This window comes from Branchiostoma belcheri, unplaced genomic scaffold (assembly GCF_001625305.1).
Source record: "Branchiostoma belcheri isolate BF01 breed outbred unplaced genomic scaffold, Haploidv18h27 scaffold151, whole genome shotgun sequence".
Lineage (NCBI taxonomy): Eukaryota > Metazoa > Chordata > Leptocardii > Amphioxiformes > Branchiostomatidae > Branchiostoma > Branchiostoma belcheri.
Window position 1 is genome coordinate 136,172 of NW_017802947.1, and position 23,720 is coordinate 159,891.

General features: G+C 40.8%; 1 protein-coding gene across 50 annotated transcripts in view; it reads left to right on the forward strand.

Moving 5' to 3' along the window:
• The window catches only part of LOC109465484 (fibrillin-2-like), a 206,866-nt gene that overhangs the window by 93,630 nt on the left and 89,516 nt on the right, over window positions 1-23,720 (forward strand). The window contains exons 1-2 of one of the 50 annotated variants that reach the window (XM_019762828.1): window positions 22,479-22,672; window positions 22,883-22,962. The exons of the other annotated variants lie outside the window; for them this stretch is intronic. Of the exons in view, the coding sequence (XP_019618387.1) occupies window positions 22,896-22,962 (67 nt within the window). The 5' untranslated portion in view covers window positions 22,479-22,672; window positions 22,883-22,895. Of the gene's footprint in view, window positions 1-22,478; window positions 22,673-22,882; window positions 22,963-23,720 lie in introns of those variants that run through there. 50 annotated transcript variants of the gene reach the window in all.

Genomic DNA, 23,720 nt, shown 5'->3' on the forward strand with positions numbered 1-23,720 from the left:
CAGGCAGTGGTGGCTCCGCCGATAGCGGAGGTGGCAGCAGCGAGAAGAAGCGCTGATAACGGCAACAGCGTTAGTAGCAGCGGTAACATCGGCTATTAGAATAATATGAACATGACACAGTGGTGGCTCCGGTACATAAGAACATGTATGAATAATTGTAATTCCATGCTTAAGACCTTTTAAAAACAACAAGGTATTGGCTAAGTATTAGCGTCAGACCCACATTTCGAAGATGAAAACTGGTAAATTAGTTATAAACCGATCTTGCCTTACTCATAAATAAAATGTAGCTCATGTAGATACAGAACATACAGCACATATCCTGCTATGATAGATTTCCAATAGACATATAGATCGTGATATATCACACTACAAATAGTTAAAGCTGGTGGCAATCATAGTGTTAAATTATATTTATCTTACTTTAAGCAGTCAGACAGAAACATCGTAAAGAACCAATATTCAAGATATTAATAATCAAGATGGCGAATTCTTAAGACGCTAGTGTTTATCCTAAGGTGAAGAATACTTTAAGTTTTATTGATAAGTTTATGGCAAATTCCTGCCGTACAAAAGATCTATTAGAAATAGAAGATCTATTTCCGGAAGTTTTATTCTTTAAGTCATAAGACATTGCATCGGGAGGCGTTTAGCTATAAGGAAGAAGTGCATCCACCAGAAAATCTAACTTGCAAACCTAACTATCTTCAATTACATTTAATTCAAATGGCAATGCTAATAATACTGTTTCTAAGCTTGTTCATGGTGCGATGCATTGTGGGTAACATGCCAAGGCCTTCCTGTATTGCCAGGGGCATTCAACTTTGACATGTTACCCACAATACCTCATACTGCATATGCGCACTTCAAGAAAGCTTATTCTTGATTTTTCTGCTAGTAGATATGCCTGACCGTGGAAATTTCACTTATTAAAATTATATCTTAATGATGTAGAGCTTATAATATAATGTAATATAATGTAATGTAATCAAGAAACGTGCAAGAAATAGTGACTGCATTGCAGTGAACATTTCACGATGTAGCTTCAAAATCATATGACATCGTGTAGTACTTATAATAATGTAACCAATAGATGTGCAATAAATGGTGATAGACAAAGACTGCGTTTTTCATTTCATTTTCTCCATTTTTATGTAAAAGATTTATTTTTTTATTGTGTATCTGCACATATACAAAAATACATATCAAATAATAAGAAAATGGACAAATATGCTGGGGAGGCCTGAAAACTTTGTAGTTTTTCGCTGGCCTACCTCAAACGAAATAGTAAATATCATATTAATATTTTTTTTACAATATACCAATTCCTTACGCCTGAATTCCGCCGTGTGAAAATTCGGCGGAGTGCACTTACTGACGCTCCCTGTACCGATTGGATAATGGGGAACTCACGATGGGCTGTTACGAGGTATATTAAAGCCAGGCAACTTAGCGTGGTAGCTTGGATGCTACACCCATAACACGCTAGGCCCAGAGTTAGCCTGTGGTATGATTCCCTTCTGGGCGTTTTGAGCCTTGAGCTGCCACATACGTGAGAGGTCAGGCCAAGGACATTATGTCCTTGGTCAGGCGTTTACGGCTAGGGTTAGGGTTAGGGTTGGTATTAGAGTCAGAGTTAGGGTTAGGATCATGGTTCAGGGCTAGGGTTAGACATGCGATTAGGGTTAGGTTAGTTTAGTCTCCCACATCGCGACTTAACTCCTCCCATACCCAACTCGGGTATATTGGAAACTCCCAAGTGTCGGCGTCGTGTATTTGGCAGGAGAGCACATGCATATCTTCCATACAATCAAATTTAAAAAAAGAGGTGTATTGTGGCCGGAACGTCGTAATTTTTGTATTTACTAAAAAAAACATGTGGATTGTACTAGTCGTATATAATTGGTCGACCAGCGAAGATTTTTGGTCCGCCGCAAGAATGATGTGGATTTATTGCCTCATGACCCACATACATGCGTTCTATATGTACAATTTCAATGAATTTGCTTGGTCACAGATTGCGAAAAACCTTTTTCAGCATATAAACCGTTATCCAGGGATATTTTCCCATGGTGTAACACTAAAAATGGTAGTTTTCAGGTGCAAAAGTAACATTTTACCTCAGTTGAGGTACCCTTTTGAAGAGTCAACAGATATATAGTATCCGGGTAATTGTATCCAAGAACATGTCGTTTTTGAATCAAAGTTTTTAACTTCAGATTTCTCTAATTGTCAGCCGTTATAAAGTTTTTCCTATATCCTGCCTGATGTGGTTTGTGCATAATTTACTAAACGAGTATTCAAAATGGAAGGGACTAGACAGCTAATTTAGGAAATTCCAAGATAGTTGTCTTGGATTGACGGGTCGAATCGGGACAATGTGACTAAGGCCGGCACCATTCTTAGGGAAAATATCCGTTCTGTAAACATGTGTTAAATAACTGAAGAAGTGGCTTTTTCAATATTATTTTACCGGATTTCAGCATTTCGTTTGAAATCATGTCATTTCCACTAGATTTATTATTCTTAAGATTTGAAACGGCAGTGGTTAGTTCCTCTGTGGTTATTGGGGAATTAAGAACAGGAGGGCTTGCAGGGGTCGGGGACAAATTTAGTGAAATGTTATCTGAATTTGGTGGATCGTTTCTTGAGGAAGGATAGTCTTTTTCTTACTGTTGAGAAGTTTTTCTACACTACTGAAGTGTTCAAGTCACTCCTCATCTGTAATGTTGATCTCTTCTTCTTTATTTGGTTTTAATTTATTTAATAACTTTTTTTTTTCTAATCATTGCAAAGTGAACCTGGTCTTAACATCGTATATCGATGATTTTCGGTTCAATATAATGTCACATCAATTCCCCTCGCTTAAGTGCACAGACACATTCGATCCCAAAATTATCAGATACATTATACCTTATACATAATTGCATGGTACATAATTAATTGTCATAAATTAGAAAATCTCTAAGAGTTCCAAACGCACCAGGATTTTTGACTACAGTATGACTGTAGTAGAGAAGATAATTGGTTCATAAGGGACTGTACGATATTTACCGGGGGGGAGGGCTGGTGCACTGGAGGGGGAGGGCCATTGAAAACTTTTTTGACCTGGGGGGAGGGCCATCGAAAAAATATCTTAACCGGGGGGAGGGCCATCGAAAAAAAAATCAGCCTTGGGGGGAGGGCCACTGAAAAAGTTTTCCAAAATATGGCGTCGCGTAGTACCGAATTACAAGAAATACGCCGTAAATTCGAAATAAAGTACGCACTTTTAAAAGTTTTCCAAATCCCAAAAGTGTCTCGGGCCGTCGCCAAAGTCGGGGTGCGAGGTTTTTGAGGTTTATTTGAGGTTTATTTGAGGTTTTCCCCCGACAAATCCGTGGACGACCCAGGAATATATATAGCGGAACACCGGCACGGGGAGCTTGGAACAACATCGATCGTCCATAGCATGTTTAGATAAGAATATTGACGAGTGGAAATAAAGTTGAACTTCAATATATGAACATAATTCCTCTGACTATCGTCGATATTTACACCAAGTTGTGGTAAAAAAGAAGTCAAGTCAAGTCACCCACGGTAAGAAAATGTTGGTCACTAGCAATGACGCCCGGCGCTCCGTCATGCCGACCGGCCGTCCCCCAGCCAGCCGACGCCGATCTCAGTGGAACTCCGGCCGAAAATATAACCCCCGTAAGTACATATAAAATTGTAAGAGGGTTTATGAGCGGTAATATTTGAAATGGTCCGCAAGCCGTGAAGTTTTTGATCGTCGTAAACATAACGTAACGTGATAAAATAACAGTTGTGCCTCGACTGATGGTCAGTTCTAATGCACTTCCGGCTTGAGTTTAACTCAAAAATCTTCGACAAAGATTTTACCCCATGCCGTTTCAAAGGTTCAGTTGACAGATATTGTTATCCATGTTTCATTTCGTATCACAAATCTTTTTAAATCTTGATAAACGCCATGGGAAATTACTTTGTAGCGGACTATACCAGCCAGTGCAGTACGACGTGAAAATGCCAGCTAGATGTACTCTCCCACCCGACTGTTCGGCAAGCTACAATGATATGGGCGGAGTTATCTTAAAATGTAGTCTTTGATGAAAGGCCGGTGGGTGGGGTGCTGAGCGCGCCGACAGGCAAAGTGCACCTACAGCTGAAGAATAAGGAGGGCCGTGGCAGCGCTGAGGACAGCTTTCCAGAACCTGGGCCCCGGGAAGGAAATCTTTCTTTCCTCTGAACAGAATGTACTTATAAGTTTTACGGAGTACAAAATAATTAACACACGTGTTTATTCCTTAGAAGTGTAACGGGTTGCAAATTTTAAGGCAGCACCTCTACAGTAGCATGAATACTCCGCCCAGTTCTCCGCCTCGATGATCGTTTATTAATTGCTCTCCATGGGTTGATCGGGCGGGCGCTATTTTAAGTGTTCGGTGCATTTCGTATAGTAAAAAAATAACAACAAAGCTACGTACTTGTACATCAACATTCAACTACCCCCCGCTACCGATGAAGTCAATATTGAAATACGGTCTTTTTTCACAAATCTTTATTGACCATTGCTTGTTTGATCACCAGCACTCTCCGGGATCCAAAGCTGTACGTTTCGCCGCACTTGCCTTACCTTTCGATGCGGTGGTGACGTCTTGCAAGTCGGCTGCGGCCGGCGGTGAAAACAAGCCCGAACATGGAACGTTTCCCGCTACGTTACCATACAATCACGCAGTACACAGCATAAATCTAGTTTTTAACAATTTTTAAAGCTGCAATTTTAAATTTGTTTGGAACGATGACCTGTCTTTAAGACCAGAGGTACCGGCCGTGCGTAGAAGGGGTGCGTACTTTATTCGAGTTTTTACATTTCAGACGGGAATATTTGTCTCCCATCAGCCCCCATCAGGGGGCGCGTACCTTTAATCGGGATGCGTACTTAATTCGGGAATTTACGGAGGGATAAAGAGACATCGAAAAATGGGGGGAGGGCCATCGAAAAATTTGTTGGGGTGGGGGGAGGGCCATCGAAAATTTTTTGGGTGGGGAGGGCCATCGAAAAAATTTTGAGCCGGGGGAGGCCATTGAAAAAGTTTTTACCGGACCATTTTGCACCAGCCCTCCCCCCCGGTAAATATCGTACAGTCCCTAATGTACTTATGAAATCCTTCTTCTTTTTTATGAGCTTTCTATATTCTTTTTTCCGTTTAAAAAAAATCTGCCCCTTATATCTGGATTGGATGGCTATTTGATAAGTTAGGAAGCCAACACCAGTTACAAATCAGGTCATTAGCCAGGTCAGAAGGTCAGTGTTTGGAACGGAAGAAGATGGAGAAGAGGAAATGTAGCGAAAACAATAAATTTATTTTTGATAGGTGAAGGGTTCCAGTGAAATCTCTGTAGAAGGTTTTGATTTTAGCCTATTGTGATTTTCATAATGATGTTGATTTGTTGAGTTTGAGTGGATCGTGAACACATGGAACTCACATGTTACTCACATTAGACCACACGTTGGCCATTCAGAAGCTGTTACGACTTGGAGTAAGGGGGAGTCTAATCCAGTGGGTCTGCGACTTTCTAACCCAGCGGCGGCAAAGAGTTCGTTATGGAGGACAGCTATCTGACTGGGAGGTACTGACCTGCTCAGTGCCGCAAGGAACACTTCTTGGTCCGTTAATTTCCTCGTAGTGTTCGATGATGCCATGAAGGACGCACTGCTTCACCACTGGAAGTATGTTGATGATCTGTCTATGACAGAATCTCGCCACTACCTCAAGCCGTCGCTAATGCAGGATGAACTGGACAGTTTCACTAGCTGGTGTCGGAACAACCACATGGTACTTAACCCAGACAAGTGCAAGGTTATCACTTTCTGCTTCATGAGATGCCCGCCCCCACCACCAACGCTCACCATCAATGGATCCCCCCTTGAAGTTGTGCCACTCACCTGTCTTCTGGGGGTGTGGCTGCAGAGAGACTTGAAATGGGAGACGCAGGTTACTAGAATGATAGGAAAGGCTAACGGACGCCTCTTCTTCCTACGGAAACTCAAACACTTCAATCTTCCCACCGTAGACCTCGTCACTATATACACATCCTTCGTACGACCAGTGTTGGAATACTGCGCGCCAGTCTGGCACCCGGGGCTCACCTGTGCACAGTCGGACAAACTCGAAGCTGTACAACGGAGAGCAGTTCGGACAATACTGGGAAGGCGTTTCACTAGCTACGAGCAAGGCAGGACAGACATAAACCTTCCGTTGCTCTCAGACCGCCGGCAGAAACTGTGTCTCAAGTTCGGGACTCATTTAGAATCCCACACACCGTCAATGCTGCCACCAAAGGGTTCGGACTACCACGATAGAACAACCAGAAACAGAGACAAGTATCGACCAATTAAATGTAGGACTGATCGACTCAGGAACTCCCCAATAGCGTACATTGTTCGCCTTTTAAATACTTAATCAAATAGTTAATGTTTTTAAGGATTAAGCTTTTAATGCCGTCTGATAATCGTCTTATTGTATAAATGCTAAATTTTATTCATCAACGTTATTCCTTTTATACTTATATGATAATTGACCCATTGTTTTATTTTGAATTGAACTCTGAAAATATTTGTAATTGGAATCCGCAATTCAGCCTGCGGGCTGCGATGGATTTGTATGTCAATAAACCATTCATCTTCATCATCATCATCATCATCATTGCGTCAAGACAATCAAGAAACATTGCCCTATTGAGAAGACATATGTGGGCGATGCCTTTTGCAGTTTGCAAGGTTGTTGTTTGTGCACTGGTTCTGTCAGTTGTGCAGTACTGCGCACCAGTCTTAGCCAACATGTCAGACTCCAACATGCGCAAACTGCAAGTAGTGCAGAATAGGGCATGTAGACTGTTACTGAAATGTACTCCTGATACTCCTACCAGGCAGATGCATCTAGATCTTGGTTGGCCGACTGTGAGAGAGAGATTCTTGATGAGCACTTTGGTCATGTTCTTTAAGATCCTCACGAGTCACGAACCACAAAATATTTACAACTCCCTTTTGCCTGTTCATGCATCTCACAGTCATAATACCAGATCTTCCGCACATAACTTTAGATTACCAATACCTAAGTCCAATAGCAGAAAACGCTCATTCCTGTATCGTGCAGTCGTGCTCTGGAACGATCTACCATCTGACGTTAATTAAGACACTGTGCGATGTTATCAGTTTTAAGAAAGCCGTTTCAAACAGTAGTAGTGTCACCTGATCCTTGACCCGTGCTCGCTACTTTTAAATTGTTAATATCTATGTGTATTTATTGTTGATGTGGTGTACATGTATGTATGTATGTATTTTTAAATGTTTCTACTATGTTGTAACTATGTACTTATGTAATTGTTTGAGCCTTGGAAGATTAGCCCTTCGGGGCTAAAAGGTTTCGAAATAAATGAAATAAATGAAATGAAATAGCATGCAGTGGTCCGAGAAACGGTCAAGAGGTGACCTTGAAACAACAGAGCATGTTGAAGAAAAGAATGGCTAGAGGCGATATAATCTACTGTACTACTGCCGTTTGACTGGTGGCAGATGTATTTACCTTGTAAGTGTCAAAACTCTGTCATTTAGGGAATGTACGATATTTACCGGGGGGAGGGCTGGTGCGTAGGGGTGGAGGGCTGTGTGGAAAAATATTTTGGCTTAGGGGGAGAGCCATGGAAAAAATAGGGGTTGGGGGGAGGGCCATGAAATTTTTTTATTATGAATCCATTGTACCATCCTAGGTTCCTAGCTTTGAAAATATGCAGTGCTTCTCGGAACCTTTGCGTTTCGGGTGCACTTACATATTTTACTTTATACTAGTATCTGTCGTCACCCCTACAATTCTAATGGTATCAGCCAAACGCCCCATAGTTCCGTTCGACATCGAACACTGTCGAAGAAGAGTTGTGCTGAAAAGCAAAGCAACGTTCCAGCAATTAGACAACCAATGCTATGGACGTCGTTGCAACCCCGGGTCCTTCTTGTAGACGGCAAAATGGATTCGAAAGTCTGTGGGTTCATCGCGTTATAGATATTTATATCGTCTTGACTGAAATTTTACGCTCATCATGGCGGACAAAAGATTGGCCCGATCTGCCATCTTTGACGCCCAAAAAAGGCGTGAAATGATATAAAAAGAGCTTGGATGTTTGCAGAGATCTCAAGAAAATCAGCGGAAGTTTGCGTCGGAGGCGATTAAGATAATTTCTAACGAGCGTCCGATGCGGGGGAGAGACGACGACCCAAGCTAGTGAGTCGGGCGTAGCAGGACGGGGCGGTACGTTCAAACATGAAAGGCGGCCGACGTGATGTATAAAGACGCTATCTACGTGTAATGTTTTGTTGACAATATGATCATATTTGTACCTTGTTAGCCGAAGAACCTCTGCACGCTGTCAGAATACGTCTACACCTCATTTTGTAATTGTTGCATATAGTACTTGTGAACTGAGATCACGTCAATCAGAAGATTGGTGACCAGTAACTCTCTCGAAGCGGCGAGTGGCCCGCCATATAAGGGCCGCGAAGGATGGTCTGAGCACCGGCGTGCCGTGTGTATTTCGTAGGTGCCCATTAAAGTTTGGTTGTGCTATTAAAATACTGCAATACTTTTTTTTCTGCGTCCATTTCGTATATACAACATAGAAGTGCATGAGGCTTGTGCGTTACATCCTGACCGGACAGGCATATGACAGCCCACGCCCTCCCCCCTAAAAATATCAAGCTAAAACCCTTAATGTGAAATTTTACACCAGAAGAAACTTAGCTGAGCAGGAAAATTACACCTTAAATGCAGGAAATAACGTTCAGAGGGTCAACTATTAAACATTTTTCCTGAGTATCGCGCCTTCGGCGCTCGGCTTAAGAAAATATGGCAAACAAACTTGAGATGACGAACGGGAAAAACCAGGCTGGCTAGAACACTGATTATTAAGAAATGACAAAAAATAAATGTCAAAGTATTTCTGTTTAAATCGATAGCACTTTTTAATACAGTACAAAAAAAAACGCCATTCCTTGTTTTATAGCATGCGCCAGCTATCCCAATTGGATGTCGTCGCCCTGACGCAAAAATGTGGCCTGCTTTGTGCTGAAGTCTTACAAAACGGGATTTGTTTTATCTTTATCATTTTAGGGGAAGGGTTATGGAAAAATTTGTGAGGTGAGGGGGATGGTCGTGGAAAAAATTGAGATCGGGGGGAGGGCCATGGAAAAAAAAACTTTCAATGCAACAGCCCCCCCCGGTAAATATCGTTTAGTCCCTTTGTATTCTAAGAGCGGCTTCTGTACATAGATCGGTTATACGAGTCTGCCAAATCTGTTTGGAGGTGCTTTGTCGGAGTGTTTTTTTATCTTTGAAAAGGTTTGAAAAGTCAGGGGTAACATCATCGGTGTCTACACAATCACAATTACCCAATATAAATGTATAAACCAGTATATGAATGGTATTAAACTCAGGTTTACAGTAAATAAAAACACAACAGCGTGGCAGCGCCTAGAACGAGGGATGGTAACAGGATGGTGACCCTGTTTGTAGCAGCCAGGAACCTGGTGATAAAGCTCGCGACAGATCAGAGTAGAGGACCAATGACAAGGTCAGGGATGAGACAGACCCAACTGAAAACCTTTATGGACGATCTAACTATAACTAGTGTCATCAGTTAATGAAATCTTCGACCGCATATCAGCATTGACTATTCATGGCAATTCAACAATACTTGTGTCCTGTCACTCCCCTCACAGTGACAGACCTGAGGACGAGATTGTAGACTTTTATTCTACACTGAGCTCCTTCAATCTTCAAGTTAACTTGAAAAAGACCAAGGTTCTAATTTTTAACAAAACAGGACGCACATACCGAAATATACAATCCCTGCTTGGCTCAGAAAATATATTTTTTTACTACGTCGTACTGCAATCTAGGTCTGTTGTTATCCTGATCTGGCACTTTCTCACTGACTAAGAAACAGTTTGCTTTAGAAGTGCGCAAAGCTGTTTTCAGCATCAAATCTCTCATCCGCCCACAAATCTCATTGACAACTTTACTAGGGATTTTCGACGTGTGCATAAAATCAACAATGCTGTATGGATGCCAAATCTGTGGAAATGATTTTTTCAAATGACAACTGCCCTATCGAAACTGTTCAAAATCGCTTCTGTAAAAACATCCTTGGGGTACACAGAAACTTTTGACAACTTGGTGACAGAATTGGGATTGGTAGGAAAGGCCGGTGTAGAGAACGGGATCGTAGTCGGTGAGCAGCTACCGTACCTAGTGCTCGCTGAGAATCCTGAAATAGGATCCGTCAGCCGGTAGAGCGTATTTTGAGAGCTCTCGCAAATACCGGATGTGCTGTGCAGAAAAATATCTGATAGTAAACAAAAGGCACGACGGGCTATCTGCAGCAAAAAATGGACGAAAATTTTATAAATCGTACATAAATCGTTGTCTGTTTGAATTTCTCCCATACAGGTGTGCACAGATTTAGCATGCACATGTAAAATATAACCGAATCACACCGGTCCAGGGTTTCCAATTGAGGGGTATGTAATAAACGTATGTAGTCGGGGTATTTTTACCATCCAAGGTTACCCTGGCTCTGCCAGACACGTGCAGCTAACGAACTAAACTAAGATTTAGTCGAGCTAAGTGGCATAAGCTGAACATTACAAATGTGTATATGATGATGATGTTTACATCTACATCATTCACGATAGACGTAAGTGAAATTTATATTAGCCACTCATTGACGACGGTGGATGTGCCTCTCTTTTGTTTATCAAGTAGATTAACCTCTGGTTAAGTATCGTCAGGCAGTCAAGACTATCATATCTGATACAATAAATGAAAATTCAATTGTTGGAATATCGCGTACACCTGTGCCCAAAGTAAAGGATGTGTCCAGGAACATATGCAAAGGTGAAGGATGACCATGTGATCACCTGGGTGGATGATATCATCGATACTAAGCGCGCAGGTACTTTCAACGATACCGCCTGTAAAACGTATGATTGGCGTCGTCTTGTCGTCTGTTATTCATAGCGAAGTTGTCAAAATATGCCCAAATCAATAATTGCAGACGCAGTGTTGTTTTTGGCGTAAAAATAGACCAGAACCGTCAGTGATACCATCTAGGAGCTAATATATTGACGTCTCATTGTTGTCATTAATAAGCATGAAAGTTTGGAAAAAAAAACACGCCAAAGTAATAACATCAGCTCACACAGCGTTATTAATGCTTATAGTTATTGATTTTAAAGCGGAGATGAAATATTCTTGCTAATGAAGGTACCATCCAAGATACAGTCAATAAAACAGTTGCAGTAGAAAATTATTGCACATACTAGACCACCTTTGTTGCCTAGTTGTACTAGTTGCGTTGTAAACAGTTGAATGTTCATTCGTTGTTTGTTAGCATTATAACTCAAGATGCTGTTGATGGATGTTCATGAATTTTAGTTGGCAGGTTAATGTTGAGAAGACCTCAATTAAGTTCGAGAATGTTCGTTATGGGTTACTACAGTGAACATTTTGTGTTTGTTTTTGAGCGTAATAACTCGAGATGATGTGTGTGGATCATTATAAAATGTAGGAGGCAGGTGGAGTTAAGGAAAAACAAGATCAAGCTCGATAATGTCTTCATAGTTTTTACGTTTTGGGATACAACCTACTGGGACACGACAACCCCACCCCACCATGTACCTCAGAGGAAAGACAGAGAAGGGGACATGTAGGAGAAGACATGTCATGAAGTGTGGAGGTAGCAGTGCCTCGTCATGCCATGCCCCACTGATGTTCCATGACTATGCAAGAAGGACCGAGCCAGCTGAGAGTGAGACTTGCTCTTCCTGCCAGCGTTTGATAGCTCAAGCAGCTTCTCTTCAGAAAGAAATGACCACTTTAATTTAGGAACAGATTCAACAACTGAATCATTCTTAAGCCCCACATTCTGGCCTTCTTTGGAAGTGATCCAACAATACTATCCATATTTTGATAACTTCATTTGACCCCAATGTTGTGGCTATCATTGATTGTACAGGGGTGAAACCCAACGCCCTATGCTGGACATTACTAATAGTCAGCTGTACAGTGATTACAAGCAACAACACACTTTTAAAGTACTAGTGACATGCACACCTGGAGGGACATTATCCTATATATCACTTTGTGCAGGGGGAAAATAACAGATGTACAACTGGTTAGAGACAATGGTTTCCTGGACTTGTTACAAGGAACAAAGGTTCTAGCTGACAAAGAATTCCATAACAGGGACGATTTTCTGACTAGGGAAGTAGAGCTTCTAATCCCTCCAGTTTGCTCGAAGCTCACTTAAGAAGATAATGTCAGAAATGCAACAGTTTTGAATTGTAGGATTCATATCGAAAGAGTAATTGGACGCTTAAAAGAGCGCAATTTGTTGTAATTACTAAATACATGTTGATAAACGTAGAACTACTGCAAAGTGATGTACTGATATTCAACTTTTGCAACATTTAAAATAGAAGCTATGATATATTCCTGTATAAAGAAAGTCTATAGTGTATATATGCATATCATAAACATGTATATACAAATGTGATATATTTTAACAACCCGGTATGTCAGGTACAAATTGAACTGCTTCGTATAACGTAGCAGGGATTTTATATTCGTCATCTGAGGATAACAGTGCTTCATTTGATATTCTACACATACATGATACTGTATTAATATAGTAACAAGAATGTACAGATTAAATGCATTGAATAATTCAATCAAAATTTTGTTGGTGGAAAAACTTACCTCAACTTTCCCATATCAGTACTCAGTAGTTACTAGCTTGCAAGCCCTTATTTGTTTCACTGATATCTGCAGCTTTGTTCACTACAAACGGGATCATTTTCCTCACATGAAGCTCATGATAACATTTCTATAGAATACTTTAGCCTTCCTTAACACACACTGTACATAGACATCATCAAACAGTATTCTATCTACATGAAGGCCTTTGGATTTGTATTTTGTACAAGCTACAAAATCTGCAAATTGGGTATCTGAAACAAACATTCGTGTTTGAACTTGGCAATAGTAAGCATGGTTATGCTTTAACTTCACTTTTCCATCTTCTACCAGAGACATGAGTCCTTCCTCTGGACATACTCAGTGATAGACAAGTCAGCTTGCGGAATTGGGATTTTTCATCGCCACAACACCCTTCCCATGACAGTCACACTGGACAATTTCTTTTTTTTTTTCAAAATTTTATTCATAAAAAGCAACATTACATCACATATATGTATACATAAATACAAAGTTTACAAGTTACAAAGAACATGTTTGTACATTCTGTTGTTTACTGCTTTGAACTATACAATGATTTCTGATTTGAAAATACAGTATAGATCTATTGATGTGTATTTGTCATTGTTTCTGTTATTACACCAGTTCTTAAATATGACATTCTTTGCAATACCTATTAATAAGTTGATTATTTTGTATATTCCAGATGAGTTCAAATAATTTGTTTTGTATCCCAGTACAATTTCTCTCAGATTTACTATTACAGTACATTTAAAACACTTAAATATCAATTGACAAAAGTTTCCCCAGAAATTTGTCAATCTTTTACACTTTAAAAACAAATGCTCGTAGTCTTCAACACAATTACATACATTACATGTACTCGACATATTTTTCCAAACATATAAAAATGTTCCACAAGGTAGTATTTCATGAAATATTTTATAATTAATTTGTGACACACGTGCTCCCAATGCAGGATTTGTTTGGTTTTGCCACACGTCTCTCCACCTCAATTCGCACTCGAAAAATCTTTCCCATTTTTTTTCTACGTATGGTGACATGAATTTTTGTTGAACAAAGTTTTGATACAAATCAGAGGTTTTAATAGTGTCTACAGTTTTGACCTTTTTTGCAGAAACGACATACAAAGTGGGCAATATTTCGCCTTTCTTCTTTAATACATTAAACGTCCCACATTTCCACTGTTTAGGTATAGCTTGTTTTAGAGTCAGGAGCTCACAAGCCCAGTTTTTCTTCATTATCAACTTCTGAAAACAGGTCTCATCTGATATAAGTTTACCATCATGCAATATGTCCCTTATATAAATAAAACCTTAATCCAGTGTGAGTAAAACAGGGGTTTACCTTTTGACATCACATGTCTGTTCCCCCAGATAACTTGGTTTTGAATGCCATGTGCTGTATGTGGTTTTAAACAAACAACATTTGCTTTTTGCCAAGCAGCAATAATCTGTTTGTAAAAAGTAGGTAACTTGTCCAAATATTTTTCTTCAGTCCAGTTCATTTGAAAGGCTAGGTTTACACTTCCCATCACTGCTGACAGGTAGTGAGAAGGTATACATCTCCAGGAGCCACTACCATTACATAAACGTTTGGCCCATGAGGCAAGTAGGGCATCCTTAACACTGTATATATCCAACATTCTAAGTCCACCTTGGTTGTTTGTTTGTTTGTTTATTGGGAATCTCCATTAGTTATACAAGCTGTGTATACTAATCTTCCTGGAGTCCTTTCACATAATAGAATACATACAATTATCAACTTAATAGTTACAAAAGATTCAACAACATTATACATAACAATTGCTTAACAAGAACAATAAAAATTACTAAGTAACAGTAACTACTTATTAAATTTACTTATACTTCTAACAACAGCAAATATACAAGTTGTGGAGAGGTCAGAGGTACACCTGTGCTCCATGTGTCTTACCACCATGTGTCAAGACGCATGTGCTCGTATTTTTTACATAGTTGACTGATATTTACTTTAAATGTGCGTGCGTTTTCGGTGAGCATGTGAGGAGGCAGCGTGTTGTACGTTTTTATACTTCTGTAGACAAATGTTCTTGTTTTAGCTTTGGTCTTAGGTTTGCCTTGAACAAACGCCCCTCTCTGAGACAGTCTTGTGTTGTGATCATGTGTAGATTCAATTCGCTGCAGTTCTTTGAAAATACATTTTGGTTGCTTTGTAGTGACTATTTTGTGAAATGTACACAATGTATTACAGAAAAGTCTTTCTTTCACTGTTTGCCAGTTCAACTGAGTGTATAGGTTGTCAAGTCTGTCTTCAAAAGTGGCGTTTGTGGCTACACGAGCTGCACGATTTTGGATTACTTGTAGTCTATCTATGTGCGTCTGTGGTGCTGACGACAATAGTGTGGAGCAGTAGTCAAGATGTGATAAGACGAGGGTTTGTATTACTGTTCTTAAAACATTTTTTGGTAAAGTAGGTCTTGTGTCTTCTTATTGTTGCAATAATACCTGCCATTTTCAGTTTTGTTTTGTCAGCGTGCAAAGCCCAAGAGAGATGTTGGTCAATAGTAAAACCTAGCAGTTCTGTGTGTTCCACCTGTGAAATGTTGATCCCTTCAATGCTTAGTTGCAATTTTGGACTCTGCTTTAGTTTTTGTTGTGTTCCCATCAGTATTGCTTTTGTTTTCCCAATGTTAAGTACAAGTTGATTTATTGTCACCCACTCACAAATTCGCTCCAAGTCCGACTGCAGCTTGTTTTGCAACTGAGCCACAGTAGGAGCCGATGCTGACGGAGTGGAGTCATCTGCATACATTACTAACATGCTATTCTTTGTTATTGTGGGTAGGTCGTTTGCAAATATAGAAAATAGCAATGGACCAAGGCAGCTGCCCTGGGGCACACCGCACTTGGTTTCTCTGTAAGATGAAAAGCTCCCATTTACAAATACAGATTGTTTCCTGTTTTTAAGATAGCTGCTAATCCAGTTGATAGCAGGTTGTTCAAAACCGTAGCTTTGCAGTTTTGCCAAACAGATGTCATGGTTTATGACATCGAACGCCGCGCTGAAATCTAGCATAATGGCTCCGACCAAATTCCCCTTATCTACTTCTTCCAACCAGTGGTCAGACATTTGAATGAGCGCGCTGGCTGTAGAGTGTGATTTTTTATACGCATGCTGGTTCTCAGAAATGATTTCGTTGGAAATCAGGTAAGTTTGTATTTGTTTCTGACATACCCTCTCCATGACCTTACTGATTGCTGGTAACATGCTAATTGGGCGACTGTTTGGGCCATTTAGTGGTGCGGATTTATTCTTTATCAGAGGTAGGACCTTAGCTATCTTCCATTGTGAGGGGAATATACTTTGCCTAATGGAACAGTTAAAGATGTAACATAGTGGACTAGCAATATGATCTGCACATAGTCTCAACAATGTGTTATCTATATTATCATGGCCTGTAGCATTTCCGGATGGCAATGCTTTCAACAATCCACATACCTGTGCAACTGTTGTTTCGTTAAATTTGAAAGTACAGTTCTTATGGGCCATGATGTTTTCTTCAATGGGAGCTGTTAACTTGTCTATGTCGGGATGAAGGTCCTTTGTGAGATTTTCAATTTTATCTATGAAATAGTCATTAAAGTACTCCGCTATATCAGATGGCTTTGTCAATATTTGTCCGTCCACTTCAATGAAATTCGGTGTACTAGAAGTGTTCTTGCCTAACATTCCATTCACAACATTCCAATTATTGTTTTTCTTTTTATTCTATCTCCCTTTCCCCCCCATACAAAATTAAAGAAGGCAGTATTGAGCTCCTTCAATATACACAAGGGAGCTGGCAAAGCATTCATAATATATGTTACCTTAGCTGCTGCTAAGGATTTTACAATAGTGATTTTTCCAAAAAGAGTAAGATTTCTTTGTCTCCAGGTGTTAAGTATTGCTTTTATCTGTCTCACTTTGTCTTCCCAGTTTAATTTCATTAGACTCTTACTACAATGACCAAAGTACACTCCCAGAGTTTTTATTGGTATTGAAGGCCATGTAATTCCCCCTATTTCTTTCTTTTTGGTCTTCCATGTACCTATCCATAACCCTTTTGTCTTGGCACTATTTAAATTGGGTCCAGCAACACATGAAAAAGATCTAATACATCTAAGTGCTTCATATAATGATTCCTCAGTTGACAAGAATAATGTAGTGTCATCTGATACTTGGCAGAGTTTGATCTCTTCTTCATCAATCTTTATACCTTTAATATTTTTATTGCTTTGTATGCTGTGGAATAACATTTCAGCTACAAACAAGAAGAGCAATGCACTTAATGGACAGCCTTGTCTTATTCCTCGTTGGATTTGGAAGCTAGCTGTCTTCCAGCCGTTGTTAATGACTGACGCTATGCAGTCAGTGTATATGGTTTCAACCCACTTTATGAAATTATGACCAAAGTTAAATTTTTCTAGTACTTTAAATATGAAAATGTGTTCTATACAATCAAAAGCCTTTTCAAAATCCAAAAATAAGACCATTCCCTGCATTTTTTCAGTATCACAGAAGTCTATGACATCCTGGATTAGTCTGATATTTTGTCCTATAAAGCGTCCTTTAATGTAGGCACACTGGTCCTTATTTATTAGGTTTCCTAGAAGAGGTTTAATTCTATTGGCTAAGACAAATGCTAGGATTTTATAGTCAGTATTCAATAGGCTTATAGGCCTCCAATTTCTTAGTTCTTCTTCATCCCCATTTTTGAATATTAGTCTTAGCATGGCTTTTCTGAAAGAAAGTGGCATCTTGCCTTCATTGAGTGCCCAACAGATAACAGAGTGCACTAAACTTCCTATTGATGGCCAAAAGATGAATAATACTTTCTAACTGTGTTTTAACATACTCATATTCAGATAGAGTTTGGGGGTTTAAGTCAGTATCTATCTCTTTCTCTAGTCTTTCTAGTCTATTTCTAGCTCTTTTTCTAGTTTGCTTCTCTCTTTGTTTTTATGTTTGGACCAGCTTATAGATAGCTCCTTAATCTTCATTTTACATATTTCCCATATTGTGTCAGGTGTGCAATGTTTCAATTCCTTTTTGTATCATTAATGACCTTTTCTACTTCTTTCTTATATTCTGAATCAGTTAACAGGTTTACATTCAGTTTCCAGAAACCATTTCCCCTTGGTGTTTCTCTGCTGTGCATATTTATGTATACAGCGCTGTGGTCACTACATATGCTAGCATAGTGGTCAGCCTCGCAAATGTCAGCTGTCAGAGTGTTCGAAATAAGCCAGTAGTCAAGTCTACATGCTATTCGAGGTGTTTTTTGTCTCCACGTGAAACTTTTATTTAATGGGTGCAAATGACGAAAAATGGACAATTTCATCTTGGGTCCCCCCAACAAATGGATACCTGTCATAAATAAACATGCTACATGGTATGACCTTGATATTACTGTGAATTGGCCTCAACGCCTCAATGTACAGTTCAGGCAGATGCCTCCATAGCTTTTCCCCACTCCACAGCAGGAGTCCGAACCTCGCATACATCTTCACAATATGATGAATGAGGGCCACAACATGTTTGTAGATTCCCTCAGCCTGTAGAAAAACACATAAACATTCTTATCGTAAGATACGTCGATGAAGGTTAGACATCCAGGTAATACGATACGCCAAAAAGCAGTTACTCAAGCAACTGGATATGATTTTGAAAACGTCAGACGTTTCACCAAGTGCCGGAAAGATCGACTCGTAGCCCCCCTTCCCTGTTGAGGGTGGGGTTGTACATTCTTTCACATATTGCCTCTTTAACACCCCGTTCCCACCAGCGTGTTTCGCGGTCTAAGATATCCGTGGACTCGAGTTTGAAAGAGTGACCCTGGTTGTGTTGTAGGTGGTGGAAAATAGCTGAGGAGTAGCCGTTGGCACTAGGTCGGCAATGTTCTTTGTATCTTACTTTGAGCGGTCGACTTGTCTCTCCGATGTAGGTGTTGTTACAATTGGGCTCCTCACATTTGAGTCTGTAAATAACATTCGCCTTGGTACCTCAACAGGGAAGGGGGGCTACGAGTCGATCTTTCCGGCACTTGGGATTTGGCACTCCCAGCCCCGAGGACAGACAACACTTAAGCTCCTGTTCTGTATAACAGGAGCTTTCAGACTAATTTGCATTATCTTGTCTTGAATTGTCTGACTTTTGTTCCTTTTTCGACTTCCAAAAATTTGTCTTCACTTTATTTGCATATCAATCAATAGGTTGTGCTTATAAACCTGCATTTCCCCTCTGGTCTCTCAGTCACTGACGAAAGCTAGTGGATACTAGCTGAAACGTCTGACGTTTTCAAAATCATATCCAGTTGCTTGAGTAACTGCTTTTTGGCATTCTTATCATAACTTATAGGTATAAATGTAACCCAATGGTGATACCTTAGATTTTACAGCAATTAAAAAAAACACTGAAACAACTAGGGGCGAGTAGAAACAGGAAAACCTCTAACTCCGGGAACATCCTCGAATCTAAAAAGAAATCGACATCCCTGTGCTGCAAGCTTTGTCATGACTCACAGGGCCGATGTGGGAACCACTGAAAAAACTAGGGGAGTAGAAACAGTCAACCACCCTGGCTCCCAGGATGCTGGAAATTTTAAAAACGCGACAAAACCCGTGCAGCCAGCTTCCGAATCAACACACAAACCGTTTGGCCAACAGGAGCCGTCAAACGAGTCAGTTTGTAGAGCTTGAACCCCACTGTTACAACGCTATAACTTTCTTGCCCTGCCATGCAAGCACAAAGAAATGATTCACAATAGAGCCAGTTGTTTTTTGGAGTATGACCCAAACAGGATACAGGTCCTGTGATCGTTTCATTCTGGGTGTGACTGGGTGTGGCTCTGATGTAGCAATACGATATGTTGGGGCCCATAGAGTGTAATTACCTCCATGACATGTCATGGAGGTTATATTTTCAGTTGCGTTTATCTGTCTGTCTGTTGCTCAAGAAGTTAACTCAAGAACGGCTGGATGGATTGAACAGATTTTGTCGAAAAATGACCAAAAAATTTTTTTTTGGTCATTTTTCGACAAAATCTGTACACAAAATAAAACAATTTTAAAGGCCTTTTAAAAATGAAAAAAAAAGTCTGGGGGCATTTTCCCACTCTACCCCCATGACAAATTTCAGGTCATTTGGCTGTTGAATCAATTAAAGAAATGGCAGGAGGAGGAGAAGAAACATGAGTGAAAGCAATATGTTTCACCCAAACACGAATGAAGCCATAATTATACATCTTTAATCTATAATCTACTGCGATTATCAATTGTGATTATATAAATCAAATTTAAAGATTCATTCGTGAACAATTTAATACCATCATACAAAATAACTCCAATAATTCCTTTTGTGAAATATCTTCAGAACGAGCTAATTATATTTCATCCAGTGTTCGAACAAACTGGGGAATCGCGCGCGTGATACGTATTAAGGAATCACCATTGGCAAATGTAAACAAACAGTGGACGAAGCCGCCCCCCTCCCCCAACCCCCCATATTCACTGCGGATGCTCGTCTACCAACAGGTCTTGTAATCCCTACATTTGCTACAAAGTATATTGACATAGTAAACACCTCATAAGTGTTCTGCGTTTTGTATTTTCATTAATATGTGACTTGATCCTGGACTAAATGATGGCAAGAAAACGCTTAGCTTCAACGTTACGATTGTCGTCTGCTATTTTGTTTGTTTTACAGTACTGTTCTTTACTTTAACCCACCAAACTGCCCTTGCGCACTCATTACAATTAGTTGTATTTGGTTATTCCGATTTGTTCAGACAAGTATGTGCTTTAACTCATAAGATACTCATCAGTTTCCTTTTGAAACGACGTAAATTGAATTTAAAACCAAGACACCAACCGAACGATTGCCCGGGGCCCGGCTCCGCCGCCATGACCAGCTGGAGTGACCACAAACTCTCCCGGCATCCCTTGCGCGCGTTCTATCTGCGATAAGGACTGCAGAAGCCTCTTCGCAGTGTCGCTTTGAGCATTGGTAGGAAAAGGCCGGTGTAGAGAACGGGATCGTAGTCGGTGAGAAGCTACCGTACCTAGTGCTCGCTGAGAATCCTGAAATATCCCGTCAGCCGGTAGAGCGTATTCTGACAGTTCTCTCAAATACCGGATGTGCCATTCAGAAAATATTTTGATGGTAAACAAAAGACACAGCAGGCGTACTTTGTTCGCTGCAACAAAAATGGATGAATATTCATTTTACTAATCATAGTTTAATTCTTGTATGTTCAGAATTCTCTCATAATGTAACAGGTGTCTACAGATGTAGCTCCACGTGTATATAAACCGAATCACACCGGTCCAGGGTTTCTGTTTGAGGGGTATGTAGTAAACGTTTGTAGCCGGGGTACCATCCTAGATTGCGCTGGCTCCGGCATGGTAGTCGCTTCACGAACCAAACTAATATTTAGCCGAGATAAGTGGCATGAGTTAGACATAAAGATGAGCAAAGCTGCATCATTCACGATACTGGGTGGAAGACGACGGTGTCTGTGTGTCTGTTTTGTTTGTTAAAGAGATTTACTTCTGGTCAAGTATCATCCGACAATCAACACTAGCATATCGGATACAGTAAAGAGAAATTCAATTGTTGTGATGTCGTATACATGTGTCCAAAGGTGAAGGGTGTGTCCAGAGACATATGCATCACGTCGGCAGAATGTATTGCGCCTGCGCGAAACCCTAATTTTTCATGGTTTTCGTTGGATAATAGCTCAACGTTGGATCGTATTTTGTTCTGTTGCAGAGGACATCTTTTCTGTCACAAAATTTGGAAGCTACAGACGGAATGTAAATATATACGCGGATATGAGTCGTTCTGCCGAAGTGCTATGCACAATACATTAAAGGTTTCACGATCACGCAGGTGCAGTACGTTCTGCCGACGTGCTTAGATATGCAAAGGTGAAGGATCGTCATGTAAACGCCTGTGAAACGTATGATCGTATCGTTTTGTCGTCTGTTATTCATAGCGAAGTTGTCAAAATATGCCCAAATCAATACTTCCAGACGTGGTGTTGTTTTTTCGGCGTAAAAATAGACCCCAACCGTCAGTGATACCATCTAGGAGCTGTTATATTAACATCTCATTGTTGTCATTAATAAGATAAAAGGCTGCAAAAACACGCCAAAGTAATAACATCAGCTCACACCGCGTTATTAATTGTTTATAGTTATTGATTTTAATAGCGGAGATGTAATATTCTCTCTATTGATGGCACCATCCAAGACATCGTGCCAAAGTATAAATACATACATGAAAAGAAATGCCGTAGAAAATTATGCACATACTAGACACCAGTTTTGTTGCCTAGTTGTTCTAGTTGGCTTATATACAGTTGAATATCAATTACATTTACACTGCGGTTCCTTTCGTGGTATTTTATAAGAAATCTATTCACCAACAAAAGACAGCCGTGATGATAAAAGGTAGGCAAATCAAAGACAAAATGTCGGGTTTTTATTTACTGACAACAGAGGAGAACGTGCGATGTGAGAGACACCTGCACAGACCAGTTGGGATATTGCCACAAGTTGGGGAAGTCACGGATTGGTAGAGAGGTGATCTCGTGATGCTCCGAAAATACGGACCAATGGGAGCAGCTCAAGTTTGAGGCAACAAAACGGTCCGTACCTGACACGCTGGCGTATTTCGACGTCGTCTCTCGACGACTTTACAAGATCATGTTCTTTGAACTGTGAGAAGAGAAGTTGGGGCGCCGCGGTACTGACACTGGTTCAGAACGCCGCCCCCAAGTTTCATCTAGTTTCAAGACATTCTTGAAGACACAACATACGGTAAGAAATGTGCTCACTCACTGTAGCTTACAAAGTGTCATTTCCAGTGTCACTGTAACTATGTCAAATTAATGATTTTATGTTCATCTAAGATTTGAGTGGACAGCAGTCTCTTCAGGAATTCAATATTAGAAGAAGTGTTATGTGTTCATAATTTGTATCCGATGGGGCTTCATGTAATCATTTAAAAGGTGTTTTCTGCCATCACAGTGACATCAAAAACATGAAGTGGACGGTGTTAGTCTCGACTCTTCTACTGTCCGTCTCGATCGGTGGGACAAATGCACAAGGTGAGTGTAAATTTTGATGATTTCTGTGTGCAGCATGCGTTGCTTGACGGCCCAAAGTTATCATGACTTGCATGACATACACGGTCATTTTTGCTAACAACGATATTGATCAGTCCATATCTTGCTCTGACAAATTAACTAAACACACATTTTGATAGCTATAATCTGTTGCGGCCTCATCTTTGTGTGCCATCAATATTTGAGCAATACATTAAGTCGCCCAGAAAAGACACAACAAAATACGTCGACAGGTAACCGCAAGCGCAGCAGCAACAATTAAAAAAGCTCATCACCCCGAGACACACCAAAGAATCCACCCAATAACCATTCTGGCCAATGAGCCCATGCCGACAAGGCATGGGCCATGTAGTCACCCCCAGGAATAGGAATGGGCCCAAAGATAGGCCAGGGTCTTTCAGGGGAGCGCGTCGCCCAGGTATAGACCAGTGAGCCGCTCAGGAGCCGTGCCGCCCGGGAACAGGCTAGAGGGCTGCCCGGGAGACTTGCCGCCCGGGAACAGGCTAGAGAGCCGCTCAGGAGCCTTGCTGCCCGGGAACAGGCTAGAGGGCTGCCCGGGAGACTTGCGGCCCAGGAACAGGCTAGAGAGCCGCCCAGGAGCCTTCCGCCCGGGAACAGGCCAGAGAACCGCCCAGGAGCCGTGCCCGCCCGGGAACAGGCCAGAGAGCCGCCCAGGAGCCGTGCCGCCCGGGAACAGGCCAGAGAGCCGCCCAGGAGCCTTGCCGCCCGGGAACAGGCCA